Source organism: the organism of the source record quoted next (genome assembly GCF_019968985.1).
Source record: "MAG: Porospora cf. gigantea B chromosome Unknown PgB_NODE_559_length_15004_cov_124.357, whole genome shotgun sequence".
In the NCBI taxonomy this organism is placed as follows: domain Eukaryota; phylum Apicomplexa; class Conoidasida; order Eugregarinorida; family Porosporidae; genus Porospora; species Porospora cf. gigantea B.
The window spans coordinates 1-15,004 of record NW_027179108.1 but is presented as its reverse complement, the minus strand read 5'-3'; the positions used below and the strand labels follow the sequence as shown (position 1 = coordinate 15,004).

The following is a 15,004-nucleotide window of genomic DNA, read 5'->3' as shown; positions in this document are numbered from 1 at the left end:
CCAGAACTCACGCCGCTTTTGCTTCCCCTTCCTCAGTTGTGACCTCTCGTTTGTCGGAGATATCAACCTTGTTGGCGACGAGGACGATGACCACGCTGTTGCCTCTCTCAGCACGTACATCTTCAATCCATCGTGCGGTGTTGACGAAGGACGCGCGGTTAGTCACATCATAGACTACAACCGCCGCTGAAGAATCTCTTATGTATGAAGGGATAAGCGACCTGAACCGCTCCTGGCCAGCTGAATGCCCAGAGGACCAGAACCTCACCAGTATCCCACAGCTGCAATCGCACAGTGCGATCGTCCAAATAAATCGTCTTGGAGAGAAAGTCGATGCCAATCGTGGCCTGGTAGTTCAGGTCGAAGGTGTCGTACATGAAGCGGGTAATGATCGAGGTTTTCCCAACAGCCTGCTCCCCCAAGAACACAAGCTTGTACTTGTTGAGGGCCTGACTCCGGGCAGACATGAATGTGTGATTTACATTCGGGATATTCGTTAATTGTGTATGAGAGGGATAGGGGAGACGAGACGTTTCTTTGTTGTAACTGACAGTCAATTTGAAGATGGCCCGATTTTAGTCAATCATATCATCGAGCCTAAAGAGGATTGCACATCCGTCGTCACCAGAGCTAGATCCGTCTGCTTAGGGTCGTCGCTTTCCTCATCCTGCCTGACGAATGCATTGCAGACAACTGACTGATCGGTGAGGTTCATGTACTGGATAGGCATGTAGTACGGCAACTCTTCCACCAGACTGTCCTGACGAAGGATGCAATACATGAGGTTCCCTGTGAAAGGTACCCACACTGGGACCTGTCGATCATCCGGTACTTGACTCTGACTGCGATACACCAGCTCGTGCCGGCACGCGGTCACACAAGATCGGGCACACACATCCTGAATACGACATGAGAGATGCCGTAGTTGTTCTGCGAATGACTCGGGCGTCTGGTTGGCAAATTTGTTGTCCATGGGATCGAGGATCATCAGCAGCTTCACCAGCTCCACATTGGCAACCAGGCTTTTGCCCAATCGGCACGCCGCAGCTATCTCGCAGACCTGGTCTCCGACGGAAGTCACATCCACAGAGGCTGACTCAAACCTTCGCAGGATTGTGGACTCAAATTCACGAAACTTTATGTTGATGTAGTAATCTCGGAAACCGTCGTCGTCAGATTCTGGAGGTGCTGGGCCCAATGAACCTGCCCACTTTTGGGTGCTCTCGATTTCGATATTATGCTTCTCCAAAATGTTGCCTAATTCTGGAACGCAATATCCCAAGTAGAAATCCTCTACAGTCTTCATCCCAGCATTCGTCACGATTTTTATGAAGTCGATGTGCAGGGACGTCTTAAGCTTCATGAGGAGATCGTCAATGATCATGAAGATACCGGAAGCTTCCACAGCCGACCGAATGCGCTCCACAACCAACTTGTTCTTCGCTCTTGCTGCTTGCCACTGGTTCATTATCCAACTTGTCGGTATTAAAGTGTTGTCCAGATCCAGTAATAGAGCCTGTGCCCGGTGTGGAACTGTAGGCGACGTCAACAAATCCTGGCGTATTGCATTTCTAACCTCTGCAACACACTCCACGTTATTCACAAAGTCGTCAAAGGAATCGCATGTCAACATGTCGTTTGCAACAGTGTGACTGTCTTCGTCACCAGATCTTCCACTGTCACTTATCATTAAGGAAACAAACGCTCGTCAAAAAATGGACCGGCAGAAAATGGGCCACCTTTTTTTCCAAGTTGGGCGTTCCTGAGTGGTGCGTGAATATGCGATTGCTGCTTCAACAACCAGTCAGAATGCGCGGTATTGAGTCATTGAGAAATGTGACGAGTCATTGATCGAAAATTCGAAAACCAGTTTCACAGAACATGAGAAAATGCCAGAGGCCTCGAATCATTTATCCACTCCGGTTACGCCCCAAGAGAGGCCCCAAACGCTGATGTAGATTACCAGAGGTCACGTCCATTGTATGCTGAGAGAGCGACGACGCAAGAGGTTTCGCTTTGCAGCGCACCTGTCACTCAATGGAAAGATAGCCTTGCAGCAGGAAGGAAAGCAGGCGACGTCCGACTCAGACAACACCTCAATCGCGAAGGAGGCCGACTGACACGAGGAGAGAGCGCGATGCTGAAAGAGGACTAGTAGACTCAGAAGAGCTTGAAAGATCACAAAAATGAAGCGCATTAACATCCACTAGAAACCACAAGACACGGCGCCCGACGGGAAGAAAGGAGACTGGAGCACAGAAGCGAAGAACGGTACACCGGCGCTACAACAGAAGACGCTACAATCGAAACAGGTTGAAAAAAAGGAGAACAAAACTGATGAGAATCCTTGAACATCTTAGTTCTAGTTGAAATAAAGTGAATATTATTTAACTTTGCAATCTAAACATCATCAATAGCATAAAAATTGTATAAAATCAGAGGATTACATCATGTTATTGTCCTTGGCAATCTGTTTGGCCTTGTCTTCAGAGTAGGTGGAGCTCTGGCCCACCAAGAACACGAAGCCATCCTTTGCGCCTTCAGTACAGCATGTAGTAGATGACACTACGAAGTCGCTGAAGCTGTTCGGACTGAACCACCACTGCGACTTAGACTTCCAACAAGCCTGTCCGGCCGCAAGAGGTTCGCCGTCACATGCGTACTGCTTCCCAGTGGGGCATTTTCCCTCTCCAATCAGCTCCATGGGCGCAAAGGACTTCTCTCCCAGCTCACCAGAGGGGTTCTTGGGGACGGCCCACGGACACTTCTTCGGCTTCACCCTCGTTAAGTGGCACGAACCAGCAGAGACACCGGCAGACCCGCATATCAGATCAAGCGTTTTCGCGTCGAGATCGATATGTGGATGGTCGTTTCGAGCGCACCAATCCCTATGCAAGCTCGCGCTGTCGCTGCAGTACTTCTCCCCAATAGGATTCGCGCCGCGAGACTTAATAGTGTTGCAGTCCGAAGGGCCGCCTCCATGCCAAACAGCGTCATGAGTCAGAATGCAAACGTTGCCGTCCGAACGGTGGGAGTTCGAGAAGTCGCCAGGAGGCAGCTCATAGCTGCTGTCGCTGTTGTTGGGGAGGGGCAGGACAGGATTGATCTGCGTGTTCTCAGCAGTATTCTTGCAGTAGGTGTAGCCTCCACATCGACCGATGATGATGACAGTCAGAGGTCTAGAGGTATACTCAGACTCGACCTCGTAGCAGAGGTCATTATTACGCCAAGCAGCCTGACCATTCTTAGCCCAGTCTCCGTACATCATAGTCGGCACAGCGCCAACACCGTCCACGCCCAAACAGTCGATAGCCCAGTCCCTCCACTCCTCCACCACGCCTCCCGAGGCGCATGACCCGCCATAAGTCGTTACTGTTACAGAGGGCCACGTGTCAACTCCAGTCCACTTACGGCCGAAATGCTTCTCGTAGTAGGTAGGTTTGCTACTGGAGCTCTTATAGGGCACACACTTGTTGTTCTCGCAGACAGCGTAGGCGGAAGGGCACAAATCCGACTTCGCAGTCCACTCGCCGCTATCGGGCTTCCAGGGGTCCTGCCTGCACTCGATATATCGGTTCGTAGGGATACCCATGTCGTTGGCAGTAATCTCCATGGCCTTCTGAGGCTGGTTGCCACGGAATTGAGGTACACACACGTAGGAATCCTGACCGCTGCCAATATCACCGATCCTGATTGTATCCATAGGGATTCGAAGAGTCTCACACACGCCCGCGCCAGAGCCTCCGTCGCGTGACGTAGTGTGGGCGATTGTTGTAGTCTTCGCCTTGGTTGTGGTGGCTTGGGTTGTGGTGGCTTGGGTTGTGGCTCTAGTGGTGGCTCGGGTCGTAGTAGTCGTGTTCGGTGTAGGATTAACACTCGGTGTAGGAGCGCTCACCATCAACGCGCAGTCGGTACCGTTGGATTGGGCCGAAGCGAGCGCCTCAGCACATGAGTTGGCCATAGAGATCACGGAGTCACACCACGTAACCCACTGGGACACAGCAGGATCTGTCAGCGACCAAGGAGAACCTCCAAGCGTAATAGTATCCTTCTTGTTGCAGTGCTCGGTAGGGCCTGTTTTGCAGTTTAAACTGGGGTAAGTCTTCGCCACACAGTCAGCCAACTGCTGACCGCTGATATGCGATGCCGGACCAGTAGGACAGGCCCAGTTATGGTCGTGTAGAACGTTACAAGCAGCCTTGCAACTAGCGTCTCCAAAAGATTCCGCGCACGCAGCCACGTTCGCAACTGGGGTGGTCTTCGCGCAGTTCAAGGAGGGGTAAACACCAATTGTGCAATCCGCCAACGCATCACCAGAGATGGTCTGTGCGTTACCTGCGGGACAAGCCCAAGAAGAATCGTACAAGGCGCCACAGGCCCAAGCACACTTGCCTGTCGCCTCTGCGAGGCTCTTCTTACAGTCATCAACTGGTCCGCCTAGAGCTTGCGCCAAAAGAGCTAGAGTCAGAGTGGACCTCATAAATAATATGCTACAATTTTACTGTTGGGTTGGAGGCTTGTGGGGTCATTAAGTTGATGGGTTTGGAGAAAACGCTTTGAGACGTATTCAGGTCTGCTTCGAGTCATGCACATCCTACTCGTCACAGTTGTTGGTGGCGAACACACTGGTAATTACGTGTTTTAACGTGTTGTCATGGAGGGTCACTGGAAAGGCTCCTTCAGCGAGGATTCAGAAGGGGGGATGCCGTCCCTACTGAGTATAGTGACTGCTCGAACCGGCTCGATGCGGTCACCGTTGTACAAAGCACCTTCCGAGGATGGCCTGTCGTCTGTGACGAAGGACTCACGAGTTGTGCATAACGCCACCCCTGGTAATGCCATCCGGCTTCTCCAGCCAGCAATGTCTGCCCCGTTAGGCCTCCAGACCGCAGGAGATGTGTTCGCTCTGGATCCGATTCTACAGATTCTGGCGTTTCCGTTAGGGCAGACGCCTGAAGCTCTCACATCCAGGCACTTGGGAGAAGAAGGACTTGTCGGAGATATTATCCTTCACACTCCTCTTCACTCCTACGGATTAATGAACGATAGGCCAACTATTGTTGAAAGGATGTTGTTCATTCCGGGCACCGGCACACTCCTGACCTATGGAGTACAGGAGAGACAGACCAATGAAGAATTGTCGTTCGAAGGGGTTCTTCAGCTGTGGACATTTCTTGAAGACGTCAAACCAAAGGCCCCCCGTACGATTGACCTTCCTTTCTTTGTCTCGTCCATGATCCGCAATAGATTCCACCCGTCCTCGAAATGGGAGCGAACCTTGCTGGAGCAACGATTGGCCTCAACTCTACGTAACGATGGGGTTGGGTCAAACGAAGAGACCACTTCTGGCGAGTCCAAACCGGAGTCTTTGGTTGATTGGTACAACCCATACCCGTCCGGCGATCCGAAGGAAGACTCAAGGTGGTTGGTTCTCCTTGGGACATCTGAAGGCGATTTGCGCGTGTTCGATGCATGGAGTGGAAGCTTTACCGACTTTCTGATTACCAGTCAGCAGGTTTTAAGTCAGATCACCGTGACATCCTTGCCTGCAGTCATGACTACCACAGACAACCCCCTCGTGGACATGCAAGTGCACCCTACATCTTCTCAGGTGGTCCTGTTGGCCTACGCTCAAGGTTTAGTAGCCGAGGTGCACTTGGCCACCGCCTCTGTCCTCGATTTCTACTTACCTTTCAGTTCCCGAGAGCTCAATAATGTGAGGGACTCATCCGTATGTCAGAGTGAGTTTCGTTTCCTAGTCGACACAGAAACGCTCTGCTTGCCGAGCGCAACTACCTCAGTGGGAAGGCTGGAGGTGCAAGCAGTTCATTACCAGCACCGTGGTAGGGCTATCCTAGTGTCAACCGTTACCGCCAACGAGACTACAGAAGGGTTGCAACCTCAGTTGATGGTCTTTGCAAGACACAAGTTCACTCCAATCCTGATCCTTGACCTCGACGGTCTGATGGGGAGATCACACTCGAATTGCAGCCTCCCCTTCATTCATTGGCACAACAAGGACCTCTCGCCTGAGCGACAAAACGATCCTTCCTGCATTGTAAAGGGCTCTGTTTACGTCCTTATCAGACCTCGGCGACTGACGGCACAGGAGCGGTTCAGTGGGAAGCAGCTCGGGGCTGATTGTCCGTCCAACCTGATTCAGCTTAGTGGAGACTGCTGGACGCAGGTGCATGGCGTATTTCCTGACTCCAAACACCTAGGTGGAGTCATTCAACACTGCATAACTGTCCCTCCACACACTATCCAGGCGCCATATACGTGTGGTTTCCCGACAGTTGCGTCGCTTGGCGGGTTGGCCCTTCCGCCCTTGCGACAGGACGACTGTGGAGACATGGTTGATCTTCTGCGGCAGTCTATCGCTAAACTATCTCGGATGCTACTGTCATCGTGCACCATCCTGGCGCTATCCCCTTTTCCCTACATGCAAGTGCTGGGGACTGTCGTGGGTATTTCTAACAAGAAAGTTGACGTCATGATGGGGTTCTATCCACTGATGCGCAACTGGACGGCCGGCTTCCATTCTTCCAAGGGAGACGACGTTGGAGACGTCAAAATTGAGAAGGGGGGGGACTGCAATGCACCCGAGGCTTTTGTTAGCAGTTGGCCGGCCTTTTCTGTCTCTTGGAGTTCAATGCGCCTGGTAGGAGTGTCGGCCTGTGATTGGTATTGTCGTACAGTGGACTCGAAGGACGTTAGGTTCGTTAAGAACAGACTGGTCGGGTCTGACAAACGTGAGTTGGAAGCTGACTCATCACAGACGTCAACGAACAACTCCCACCACTGAAGGCCCTACTGGCGGCCGCAAGAACCAACGCCGACCTTAACACGCTGATTACAACACCCGAGTGCTCGTTGCCAGTGGAAGACTCCACAATGGCTTTCGCAGCAGCGCTACTCACCGCGCGACTTCGGCAAGTTACTAACGGGTGGATAGTGTCGATGGGAGGCAACAGATCTCAGTGGGTCCGTGTGGCGTGTTGTACGCAGTCAGATGACGAGGCACATCAACGAAAACGACTCCGAGCATGACGAGTGGCTGGCCCTGAACGACCGGTTGGGAACTGGCGATCTTATCCGGCCATTGTCATTTTTCAACCGCCTATCCTCTGTGGAATTGCCTGCGACACTATTAACTACAGGGCACGTTGACGGGACTGTTAATATTTGGATGGTGAATGGAGCCAGCTACGTTCTGCTCTACACTATCTCAGCCATTGCTTACTTTGGGCCTGGAAGCAAGGTAACGTCGAAGTGTCCATGTGAGAGGAGTCGCCTCTACACCATCAACTCCTGTCACGCCAAGCCCGTCCAGTCGTTCTGGCCAACCTCCACTGAAATCTCCGCGGTGCAACTGTCCATGTACGCTACAAGGAAGCAGCGTTACCTAGGTGCGGGCACCGACATTTCCTGATCCAGCTGTTGGGTTTGCCTCTGGAGAAGTCGCCGTGTTTCGCTGGCAGTCTGAGGCTAGCGAATTGTCGACGTGTGAAGCCCAAGTTGGCGACATTGATCCGGGGCTGCGAGTGCCCTTCGGAATGAGTTGTATGGGCCGATGGAAGCTCGGAAGCCATCCCATTGTCTTTCTTGCCACCGAGAGGTGCACCACCAGTCTGCAACCAGAGGTGGAAGGACGCGAAGGTGATGACGTCTCACTTATGGATGTCCAAAAGTTCTGCTTCGACTTCCGCAACGCCGTCACCGCAAAACTCCCATCCAAGGCAACGATGTGTCACCGGACGCTGGCGTGTGAGCTCCGGCGTTCCCCCACACAGGCGATTCGACCGGTCGATGGTTGGTGGTTGACATCCAGGCCAACGCTGCAACTCCTCTGTTCGTAGGCCGGCCGCTTGATACCAATCGCCTACCAACCCCTCTCTCAGGGTTGTCCAGCGTCATAAAATGCAAAGGATGCGTGGTGCTTCCTATGCCAGTCGTGTTCTCGGAGGCCTCTATTGATCGCAGTGCAGTGAGTATCAGAGGGATCGGATACAGTTCCGCACCATTGAGCAGACGGGGAGCGCGGTGATGGTCGTTGGCACTGAAAGCGGAGATTTGCTGCAGTTACACTTGGGCTCCGGGGCCTTGTTGTTGGGCCACAAAGGATCTACAGTAGGCATCCTATCCCGGTTCCTTCAGTTTGACTGCTCCAAGGTTCATGGTCTGTTCCATGTGCGGGGGGAACTTAAGTCGTGGGCAGATATGTTCACCAAGACCGTGACGGCGGCCTACGACGACCCGGCATACAAAGCCGGTGTTACCGAAGACAGCTGTCCTCGTTTGTTACGGTGAGAGTTCCGTCCCCGAAACACCAGCGTGTCGCAGTTCGTCTCGTCCTTCGAGCATCCAGACGCTGATAAATACTCTGTGAGGCGCTGTGGGAGCACCAATACAGTGGCACACCAGGACGCACCTTGTCTTGGTTTCACAAGACAGCGTTATCCTCCTAAGTCTGCGCGGAGAGTCACCTGGGTATGCTTACACTTTCCCGATTTCCGTGAGGTCAAGGAGCGAAAATCATCAGGCAGGGTTTCTCAACTTCACAGTGCAAAACCCCATCACGGATGTGAACCTCATCTACATTGACAACGTACCTGTCGTGGTGAGATAATAGCAGGCGCAGTATGCAGACTATTACAACTGGGTCCAGGATCGACTTGTTCGCCGTGTTGAAGCTGAAGGAGAATAAGGAGATGATCGTGAAATACGTAGGCGGCTTCGATACCCATGGATCCTGCGACCCGAAACCTACTGACCTCTTTCGGACTTTCTCCAGCCCTGACGGCAGCGTAGTAATGGTTCCTGACAAGATGGGGACACCTTGCCGACGATCGTCGTTTATTCCTGCGCTCTCCCATCCGGAGGTCTTTGCGGACGGTGACTGTTTGGCGTTTTTGCGGAAAGCCCTGGAGGCTCACTCAAATCGTTGCAAGCTGCGTCTTGGAGGGCGCGGACGATCCGGGAAGCTGCCGCGGGCAGATGTTATGACTTTGACGGGGTTCAGAAAGCAGATCAACAACATGACACACAACTTGAAAGCGGCGACAGGCATGAGTAAACAACGGGAGATGCCACTACGGGAAATAGTCGCGGTTGCTACGGGTGCCAGGGCAGAGGATATGAAACGAGGACGCAAACCCTTGGAGAGGGTTGCATGGCCAGTTCGCAAGGTTGCGTCCCAAACGAGGCCAGAAGGGTCACTGACTCGCGGCATCCAGAAGAAGATTGGGTCTATTCGGGAAGCTGATCAGGTGGAACCGAGACCAAATCTCTCGTTTCCCCGATCTGGGCTGTTTCGGCGTTATGAATAATTTTAAAGGACTAGAATTATGTGGACTTCACCACGCACTCGATATCAAAACTGGGTGGTGCGGTCACTGATGGCAACGGAACTGCACTGTTGGAGATCGGAACGCTTTCTGACATGTCCAGCCGCTGAGAGGTGGCCCTGTCGCCGAGCTCCACTGGAACGACGGATGTTGTTTGTTCTCGTGTTTCCACGGGCTGCGAGGGCTGCGAGTCCTTTTTCTTGCAGCAGCAACAACACACCTGCTTCCAGCTGAGGCATCCTCCACAACATAAACAGGATATGACAATGAGCACAAGTAAGACCCCTCCTATGACTGACAGCCAAGCTATGCCCGCGGAACTTCTGACCCAGTCGTAGAGCCGCTGGCTGGCCTCCAGCATAGGGAGAAATTGATCAATGTCAGTCATGTTTAAATGTCACGGGACTGTTTATTAGCGACAACGAAGACCGGCAATAAATTAAAGGTCTTCATCCACAAATTTATAAAGGCTAATTTCAGAAGTTCTTCACTTTTTCTGCAGGTTCTCCTGCAGCCGCTTGACCTGGTTGATTCCATGTCTGGCATATACCATTCCCTTCTTGAAAGTTTCGGTGTCCTGAATACGTGGACGACCTAGGTGCGGATTACAGTTCGGCACTATATCCATAAGGTTGAACCGTCGGGTGATATTCCACTGCTGGCTACTGAAGAAGAAGGCTGGGAGTTTGGGGAGGCCGCCATTGTCCCTTGTGCACGTCTGCTGTCCCTCCACGTCGAGCTGCGCGAGCAACGTCAGGTAGTCTATGGAGTACGCTTTGGGTCCCGATGTAATACCTAGGAACCGGTTAGTGAACTGGCCGCCATACTGGCTTTGCTGGAATGCCGGTGTCCGCGAGAAGACTTGCACATCCGCAGGCCCTAGGCGAGGGAACACAGAACCCTTCTGCCAATTGCCATTGTAGTACGTGAACGGCAACTCCAGATGCAACTCCGTCTCCGAAAGGATGGTGACTCGGCACTTGTTTGGCAAGTCCCGAACGAGATCCTTGTTGAAGAAAGACGTGGGAAACTCCATACCGTCCTGAGATACGAGTAGGCTCGGATAACATTCGTGTTGTGGGAGGATGGAATGGAGGTTGATGTATACGAACAACGATGAACCCTCAGCCGCGTATTGCTGAAACCACTGCACCGCAGTCACAATGTTCCGCATTGTCGGTCGTAACCGCTCATCTGGGTGGTCGTCCACAACGGTAAGAATACACTTGTCGGTCATTCCATGCACCTTCTTCAGCCAGTCTTGTACGCACCTTGCATCATGCAACGCGCCACGTTCCTGGCGAGAGTCGCTGGCGATGATGAGGGCGTGACGGTAACCAGCTGTTTGAGCGTCACTGGAAACTATTGTCTGCTTGTCAAATTGCTGCCGCAGCTTCTCCTCCATTTCCTTCTTGGCAGCTGCCACCTTCGCCTCATAGCCCTGCCGTTCCTTCTTGCGTCCCTTTCGTCGTTCGTCGTTCTTGCCAGTCTCAGATCTTTTGGGTTCTCGGACCAGGGCTTCGACATCGTTAGCGCTCGAGAAATCGTCTGGGCGAATGGATGCAGCCAGGTCCATCAGATCCCGCATCAGCGCTCTGTGCGCTTGTGAAAAGTCCCCATCGTTGGCATTCAATGCATGATGAATTTTCTTGTCTGACAACTGGGGGTAGAGCGCCTTCAGCTCCCAGAACGGGATCAGCTTCTTCTTCTGGATTTCCACATGTGACACCTCGGCCATTACCTTCTTCTGCCGTGCTGGAACCAGACGGTCCTTGTCATAAACTTCTTCATTATGTCGTGTAGGGTAAGCATCAATCCCCTTGGCCAGCTGTGATGTAGAGCTAGAGTCGGAAAAACTAGAGCTTGAATCCGACTCGAACTCCTCCTCATAAAACACATCATTGAGCTTCGTAGGACTTTCGCGATTAAGTTCTAAAGGCATCGCTATCGAGGTATCAGCTGCGTACTTGCCTTTTTGATCGATTTCAATTTGTAATCGAACCTCTCCGTTGGCACAACCCTCCAAAGGCGTAAGCGGATACCAACCGTCGCTAATGCGGTGAGGGTTCATGCGTTCGAGGTCGATGGACGCCTTTCCCAATGGATTGTTGAGAACTGAGCTGTGTGACCAGAGCTCCACGGTCAGGATCTTGTTTGCATGCTCATACACTGGGATTACAAATGCCTTGCTCCAGTGAGGTGTCGTGTCGTTGTTAACAACGCTGGTTTTGCATTTGGATCCAATCCAGTAGAACTTGGCGTACGGGTTGCAACGGGAACCTTTCGGAGCTAAGAGACCGCGCGCCTCATCCACAGTTACCCGCACGTAAAACTGGGGGTGAACCATTGCAAATGTCAAATAACATTTACAGCATCTGACTCATGATGAAAGACATCATTGATGAAAGACAGTCTGACTCAATGATGAATGACAGTCTGACTCAATGATGGAACTCAATGATGGAACTCAATGATGGAATGACAGTCGATTGGCATATTAGAATGACAGCTTCAACTGGTTGCAACAACATTTCATTATTTAGCTGAGTTCAGACCACGCCATTGTGTTCCTAACACAAAGTCTCCGTTAATAACACCGAAGTCCACCTATAATCTCAAAATCCTGATGTCGAAACTCGTGCTCGTTACTGGGGCCACCGGCTTCGTTGGCTCTCACGTTGTGAGTCGGCTTTTGATGGAGGGTTACCGCGTGCGTGGCACTGTCCGTAACCGCAAGAAGGCAGAGTTCCTCAAAGAGCTACCCAAGGTACAGGCAGACGCGCGCCCGCTACGCAGAGCGAGAATCTACAACTGGTAGACGCCGATCTAATGAAGGAGGACTGCTGGCTGGAGGCTTGCCAGGGCGTCGACGTCGTGATTCACGTGGCGAGCGTATTCAAAATCGGGCTGTCTGAGGACGCAGTAGTGGCGCCAGCTGTGATTGGGACACGACACGTGATGACTGCAGCAGCAGATGCAGGAGTGGGTCGTGTGATTGTAACCAGTTCCATTGCAGCCATTTATGGAGGACATCCGTTAACAACGTGAGTGGAGGAAGGGTTTCTAAGGCAGCAAGACCTTCACTGAGGATATGTTCAGTGTGCCTGAGAGTGGGTTGCCGAACATTTCGCAACATAGAATCGCCTAACTATGAGAAAGCCAAGGTTCTCGCCGAAAAGGAAGCCTGGGCCATAGCCGGGTCGCGAGACATCGAACTACTGACGGTTAACCCTGGCTACTGTATCGGTCCTAGTAAGTGGGAGGGCCCGGGTGCGAATTCAGTCCTCCATGCGTCACAAGGCACTTGCGAGTCGTCCTTTATGCTTAAGCAATTGTTGGAGCACTCCATTCCACTTGTGCCGGACGTCGTATTTCCAGGTGTAGACGTGCGGGATGTCGCCGAGATTCACGCGCGCTTGGTGGAATACGCACACCCAAGGTGAGGTGGTTACCTTTCGATCCCAGCATGCTTGAGTTCCACAAGAATCCGAGCTTAGGGAGATTCATAGCTACTGGCGATGATGGCAAGAGCTACCTTCAGATGTCACAGCTTCTACAAGCCAACTTTGGCTCATTGGGATTCCGGACGCCTTCTCGAGTGTGCCCAACGTGGCTTATGAAGTTTCTAGGTTTGTTTAATTCCCAGATGGCTGACGCGGCCAAAGTTTCGGGACTTCGCTGTCACGCGCCGAATACGAAGACCGCTGGCGTGTTGGGCATTCAGTTCAAGGACACAACCGATGCGATAGTAGCGCACGCGCAAAGTCTGTTGGATTTCGGAGTCGTCCTGCCGAAGTATGTGCAGTGATCGTATACTTTCTGTTGGTGGTAGACTGAGTAATTATTACAACATTTGGGTGATGGCTGTCAGAAGCATAGATATCAACATCAAGTGGGACTTGCGGAATCGATTTACTCAGCGGCGTGCAGAAGTCTCTCGCCGACTATTCCGAGAGGAGGTCGTTGTTTCTAGGATTCGAAGGGGCTTTGACGAAAATTGATACGGAGAGCTTCCTCAAACCCTACATCCAGATGAAGGATGACCTTTTGTCTCTGGGAGACGTGGTTCTGGTCGTTCCAAATGATGAGGCGGTGGCAGCTCACTGGGTGAGAGTTGTCGGAATACCAAAGCCGTTCAACGTTCTAGCGGATCCCGAGTGTCACCTTGTAGAGGCTCTGGGTATGAAAACCTATATCAAGGGCTTAGGATTCCGATCTCGTAGATTTGCAGTACTCATTGAGCACGGTGAAGTGCTCAAGTGTGTGCCTGTAGCGTCACCAGCAACGTTGGTGGCTACATTCACGGCAGCAGTCGGCTCTCGATGCGCGTCCAAAGACCCAGTTTTTTCTTACGACCACTGTGACGACACTCCCACTCCAAGGGCAATGGTCGAGGGCTTCGAGGATTTGTCACCTCGCTCTCCCACGCCGCCGAACTTCACCGATGCGCCGCCGAACTTCACCGATGAAGTTCACGAAACGCCAAAGACTACATCGCCGGCCTCATCAGAAACGCCATCCGTACATTCGCAGAATACTCCGAGGCCGTGGAACTTCAGCGCGGACTGTCGCTCGGAGACACCTCCGGCCAAGGACGCGGAGGCTCGAGCAATGGCGAAGAATGCGGTGAAGCAGGTGCTGTACAGAGTAATGTCCTCCTTGGAACAGGGTGGCAAGCATACTAAGGACAACGAGGGATCCAGCGAAACTCCTGCGCCCCTTGGTGTTGAAACCACAACGGCTGCTGGAGACACGAGCCTTGGTCCTGATCTCGCGACTACCTGGGTTCCCGGCAAGGTATTCTCGTCCAGCTCTTCCTCCTCGTCTTCGAGTTATGCGGCCTCTCCGATGGGATCCATCGCTAGCCAGAACAGCCTTCTCCAAGAGCTCGTCGAGCTGAGCGATACGCCTGTGGTGCCTAGGCTAGCCCGTGAGGTCTCGAACCTCTTTCGCAGCACCGTGAGCACCGAGCTGCTACAGAGTAGCTCCATTGTGCTGAACCATTCACATGATGAGTCTTCACATGGTCCTGGATTGCTATTTGATGACTCATCTCACGGACCTCCCAAGATGTTGCCTTTGAGGGAATTAGATGCTGTCGAGGAGGGAGCCTCTCAAGAATTAGCGAAAGACGTTGCTGAGGAGTTACTCTCAGTAATATCTTCGGAGGACGAAGCCTTCAAGACTCCTCTTCCCGAAACTTCAAGAGAGAAGCGAAGACAACACACAATTCGAGTCATTCCGACTCGCGTTACAGGCTCCTCCTCCAACCTTAACAGGTCTTTCTCCAGCGGCGTGCCTCAAGAACCGATTAAGGCAAAAGTCTCTCAAGACGAGCTACCTCAGCCGCTCCAGGCAAGCCTTCCGCCTGCAGACATCTCCGACATACCTGACTCGGCCAGCAGACTGGAGGAGTACAGCGACGTGCCCCTATCGTCTAATAGATCTTCAGTTGACCTTCCCACAGTGCTGGACATTCCGTTCGAGAAGCACGAGGCGGAACTGGAAGAGAAAGCCGTCATCGAACCAAAAAAGGATCTGGAGAATGAGGTCCTGGACGTGGAAGTGAAGTCAGCCATGGATAACGAGAAGGATCTGGAGAATGAGGTCCTGGACGTGGAAGTGAAGTCAGCCATGGATAACGAGAAGGATCTGGA

The 15,004-nt window shown here is 52.4% G+C and overlaps 7 protein-coding genes across 15 annotated transcripts; 3 read left to right on the top strand and 4 right to left on the bottom strand.

Moving 5' to 3' along the window:
* Positions 1-7: 7 nt before the first annotated feature.
* KVP17_000115 (uncharacterized protein) lies at positions 8-467 on the bottom strand (the record flags this gene model as incomplete). Of its 2 annotated transcripts, XM_068516628.1 has the most annotated exons (2): positions 8-240; positions 269-467. In XM_068516628.1, the coding sequence occupies 2 exons, from the start codon at positions 465-467 to the stop codon at positions 8-10; spliced, it is 432 nt and encodes a 143-aa protein (XP_068373213.1). The 2 variants fall into 2 exon arrangements, with proteins under 2 accessions (XP_068373213.1, XP_068373214.1); XM_068516629.1 differs by having other exon boundaries at positions 168-467.
* Positions 468-583: 116 nt separating this feature from the next.
* Positions 584-1,690, bottom strand: KVP17_000118 (uncharacterized protein; the record flags this gene model as incomplete). The annotated part of the gene is made up of 1 exon (XM_068516660.1): positions 584-1,690. One exon carries the CDS (start codon positions 1,688-1,690, stop codon positions 584-586), a length of 1,107 nt encoding a protein of 368 aa, XP_068373218.1.
* A 753-nt stretch (positions 1,691-2,443) lies between these two features.
* Positions 2,444-4,480, bottom strand: KVP17_000113 (uncharacterized protein; the record flags this gene model as incomplete). The annotated part of the gene is made up of 1 exon (XM_068516622.1): positions 2,444-4,480. The coding sequence occupies one exon, from the start codon at positions 4,478-4,480 to the stop codon at positions 2,444-2,446; it is 2,037 nt and encodes a 678-aa protein (XP_068373207.1).
* A 174-nt stretch (positions 4,481-4,654) lies between these two features.
* On the top strand, positions 4,655-9,329 carry KVP17_000114 (uncharacterized protein; the record flags this gene model as incomplete). Of its 5 annotated transcripts, XM_068516623.1 has the most annotated exons (10): positions 4,655-5,741; positions 5,769-6,752; positions 6,779-6,980; positions 7,009-7,409; positions 7,438-7,767; positions 7,794-7,987; positions 8,014-8,306; positions 8,334-8,385; positions 8,414-8,620; positions 8,649-9,329. In XM_068516623.1, 10 exons carry the CDS (start codon positions 4,655-4,657, stop codon positions 9,327-9,329), a joined length of 4,431 nt encoding a protein of 1,476 aa, XP_068373208.1. The 5 variants fall into 5 exon arrangements, with proteins under 5 accessions (XP_068373208.1, XP_068373210.1, XP_068373212.1 ...); XM_068516625.1 differs by lacking the exons at positions 7,009-7,409; positions 7,438-7,767; positions 7,794-7,987; ... (2 more) ...; positions 8,414-8,620; positions 8,649-9,329 and having other exon boundaries at positions 4,655-6,805; XM_068516627.1 differs by lacking the exons at positions 4,655-5,741; positions 5,769-6,752; positions 6,779-6,980; ... (4 more) ...; positions 8,414-8,620; positions 8,649-9,329 and having other exon boundaries at positions 7,013-7,432.
* A 505-nt stretch (positions 9,330-9,834) lies between these two features.
* On the bottom strand, positions 9,835-11,694 carry KVP17_000116 (uncharacterized protein; the record flags this gene model as incomplete). Its single annotated transcript, XM_068516633.1, has 1 exon — positions 9,835-11,694. The coding sequence occupies one exon, from the start codon at positions 11,692-11,694 to the stop codon at positions 9,835-9,837; it is 1,860 nt and encodes a 619-aa protein (XP_068373215.1).
* Positions 11,695-11,973: 279 nt separating this feature from the next.
* KVP17_000119 (uncharacterized protein) lies at positions 11,974-13,155 on the top strand (the record flags this gene model as incomplete). 3 transcript variants are annotated; one of them, XM_068516678.1, is made up of 6 exons in its annotated part: positions 11,974-12,114; positions 12,144-12,391; positions 12,420-12,457; positions 12,486-12,599; positions 12,630-12,786; positions 12,813-13,155. In XM_068516678.1, the coding sequence occupies 6 exons, from the start codon at positions 11,974-11,976 to the stop codon at positions 13,153-13,155; spliced, it is 1,041 nt and encodes a 346-aa protein (XP_068373220.1). The 3 variants fall into 3 exon arrangements, with proteins under 3 accessions (XP_068373220.1, XP_068373219.1, XP_068373221.1); XM_068516677.1 differs by lacking the exons at positions 12,420-12,457; positions 12,486-12,599; positions 12,630-12,786; positions 12,813-13,155 and having other exon boundaries at positions 11,974-12,165; XM_068516679.1 differs by lacking the exons at positions 11,974-12,114; positions 12,144-12,391; positions 12,420-12,457; positions 12,486-12,599; positions 12,630-12,786 and having other exon boundaries at positions 12,814-13,155.
* Positions 13,156-13,207: 52 nt separating this feature from the next.
* On the top strand, positions 13,208-15,004 carry KVP17_000117 (uncharacterized protein; the record flags this gene model as incomplete). Of its 2 annotated transcripts, XM_068516642.1 has the most annotated exons (2): positions 13,208-13,239; positions 13,268-15,004. In XM_068516642.1, coding segments are annotated over 2 exons (1,769 nt in total), but the record flags the coding sequence as incomplete, so codon positions are not given. The 2 variants fall into 2 exon arrangements, with proteins under 2 accessions (XP_068373216.1, XP_068373217.1); XM_068516643.1 differs by lacking the exon at positions 13,208-13,239 and having other exon boundaries at positions 13,380-14,974.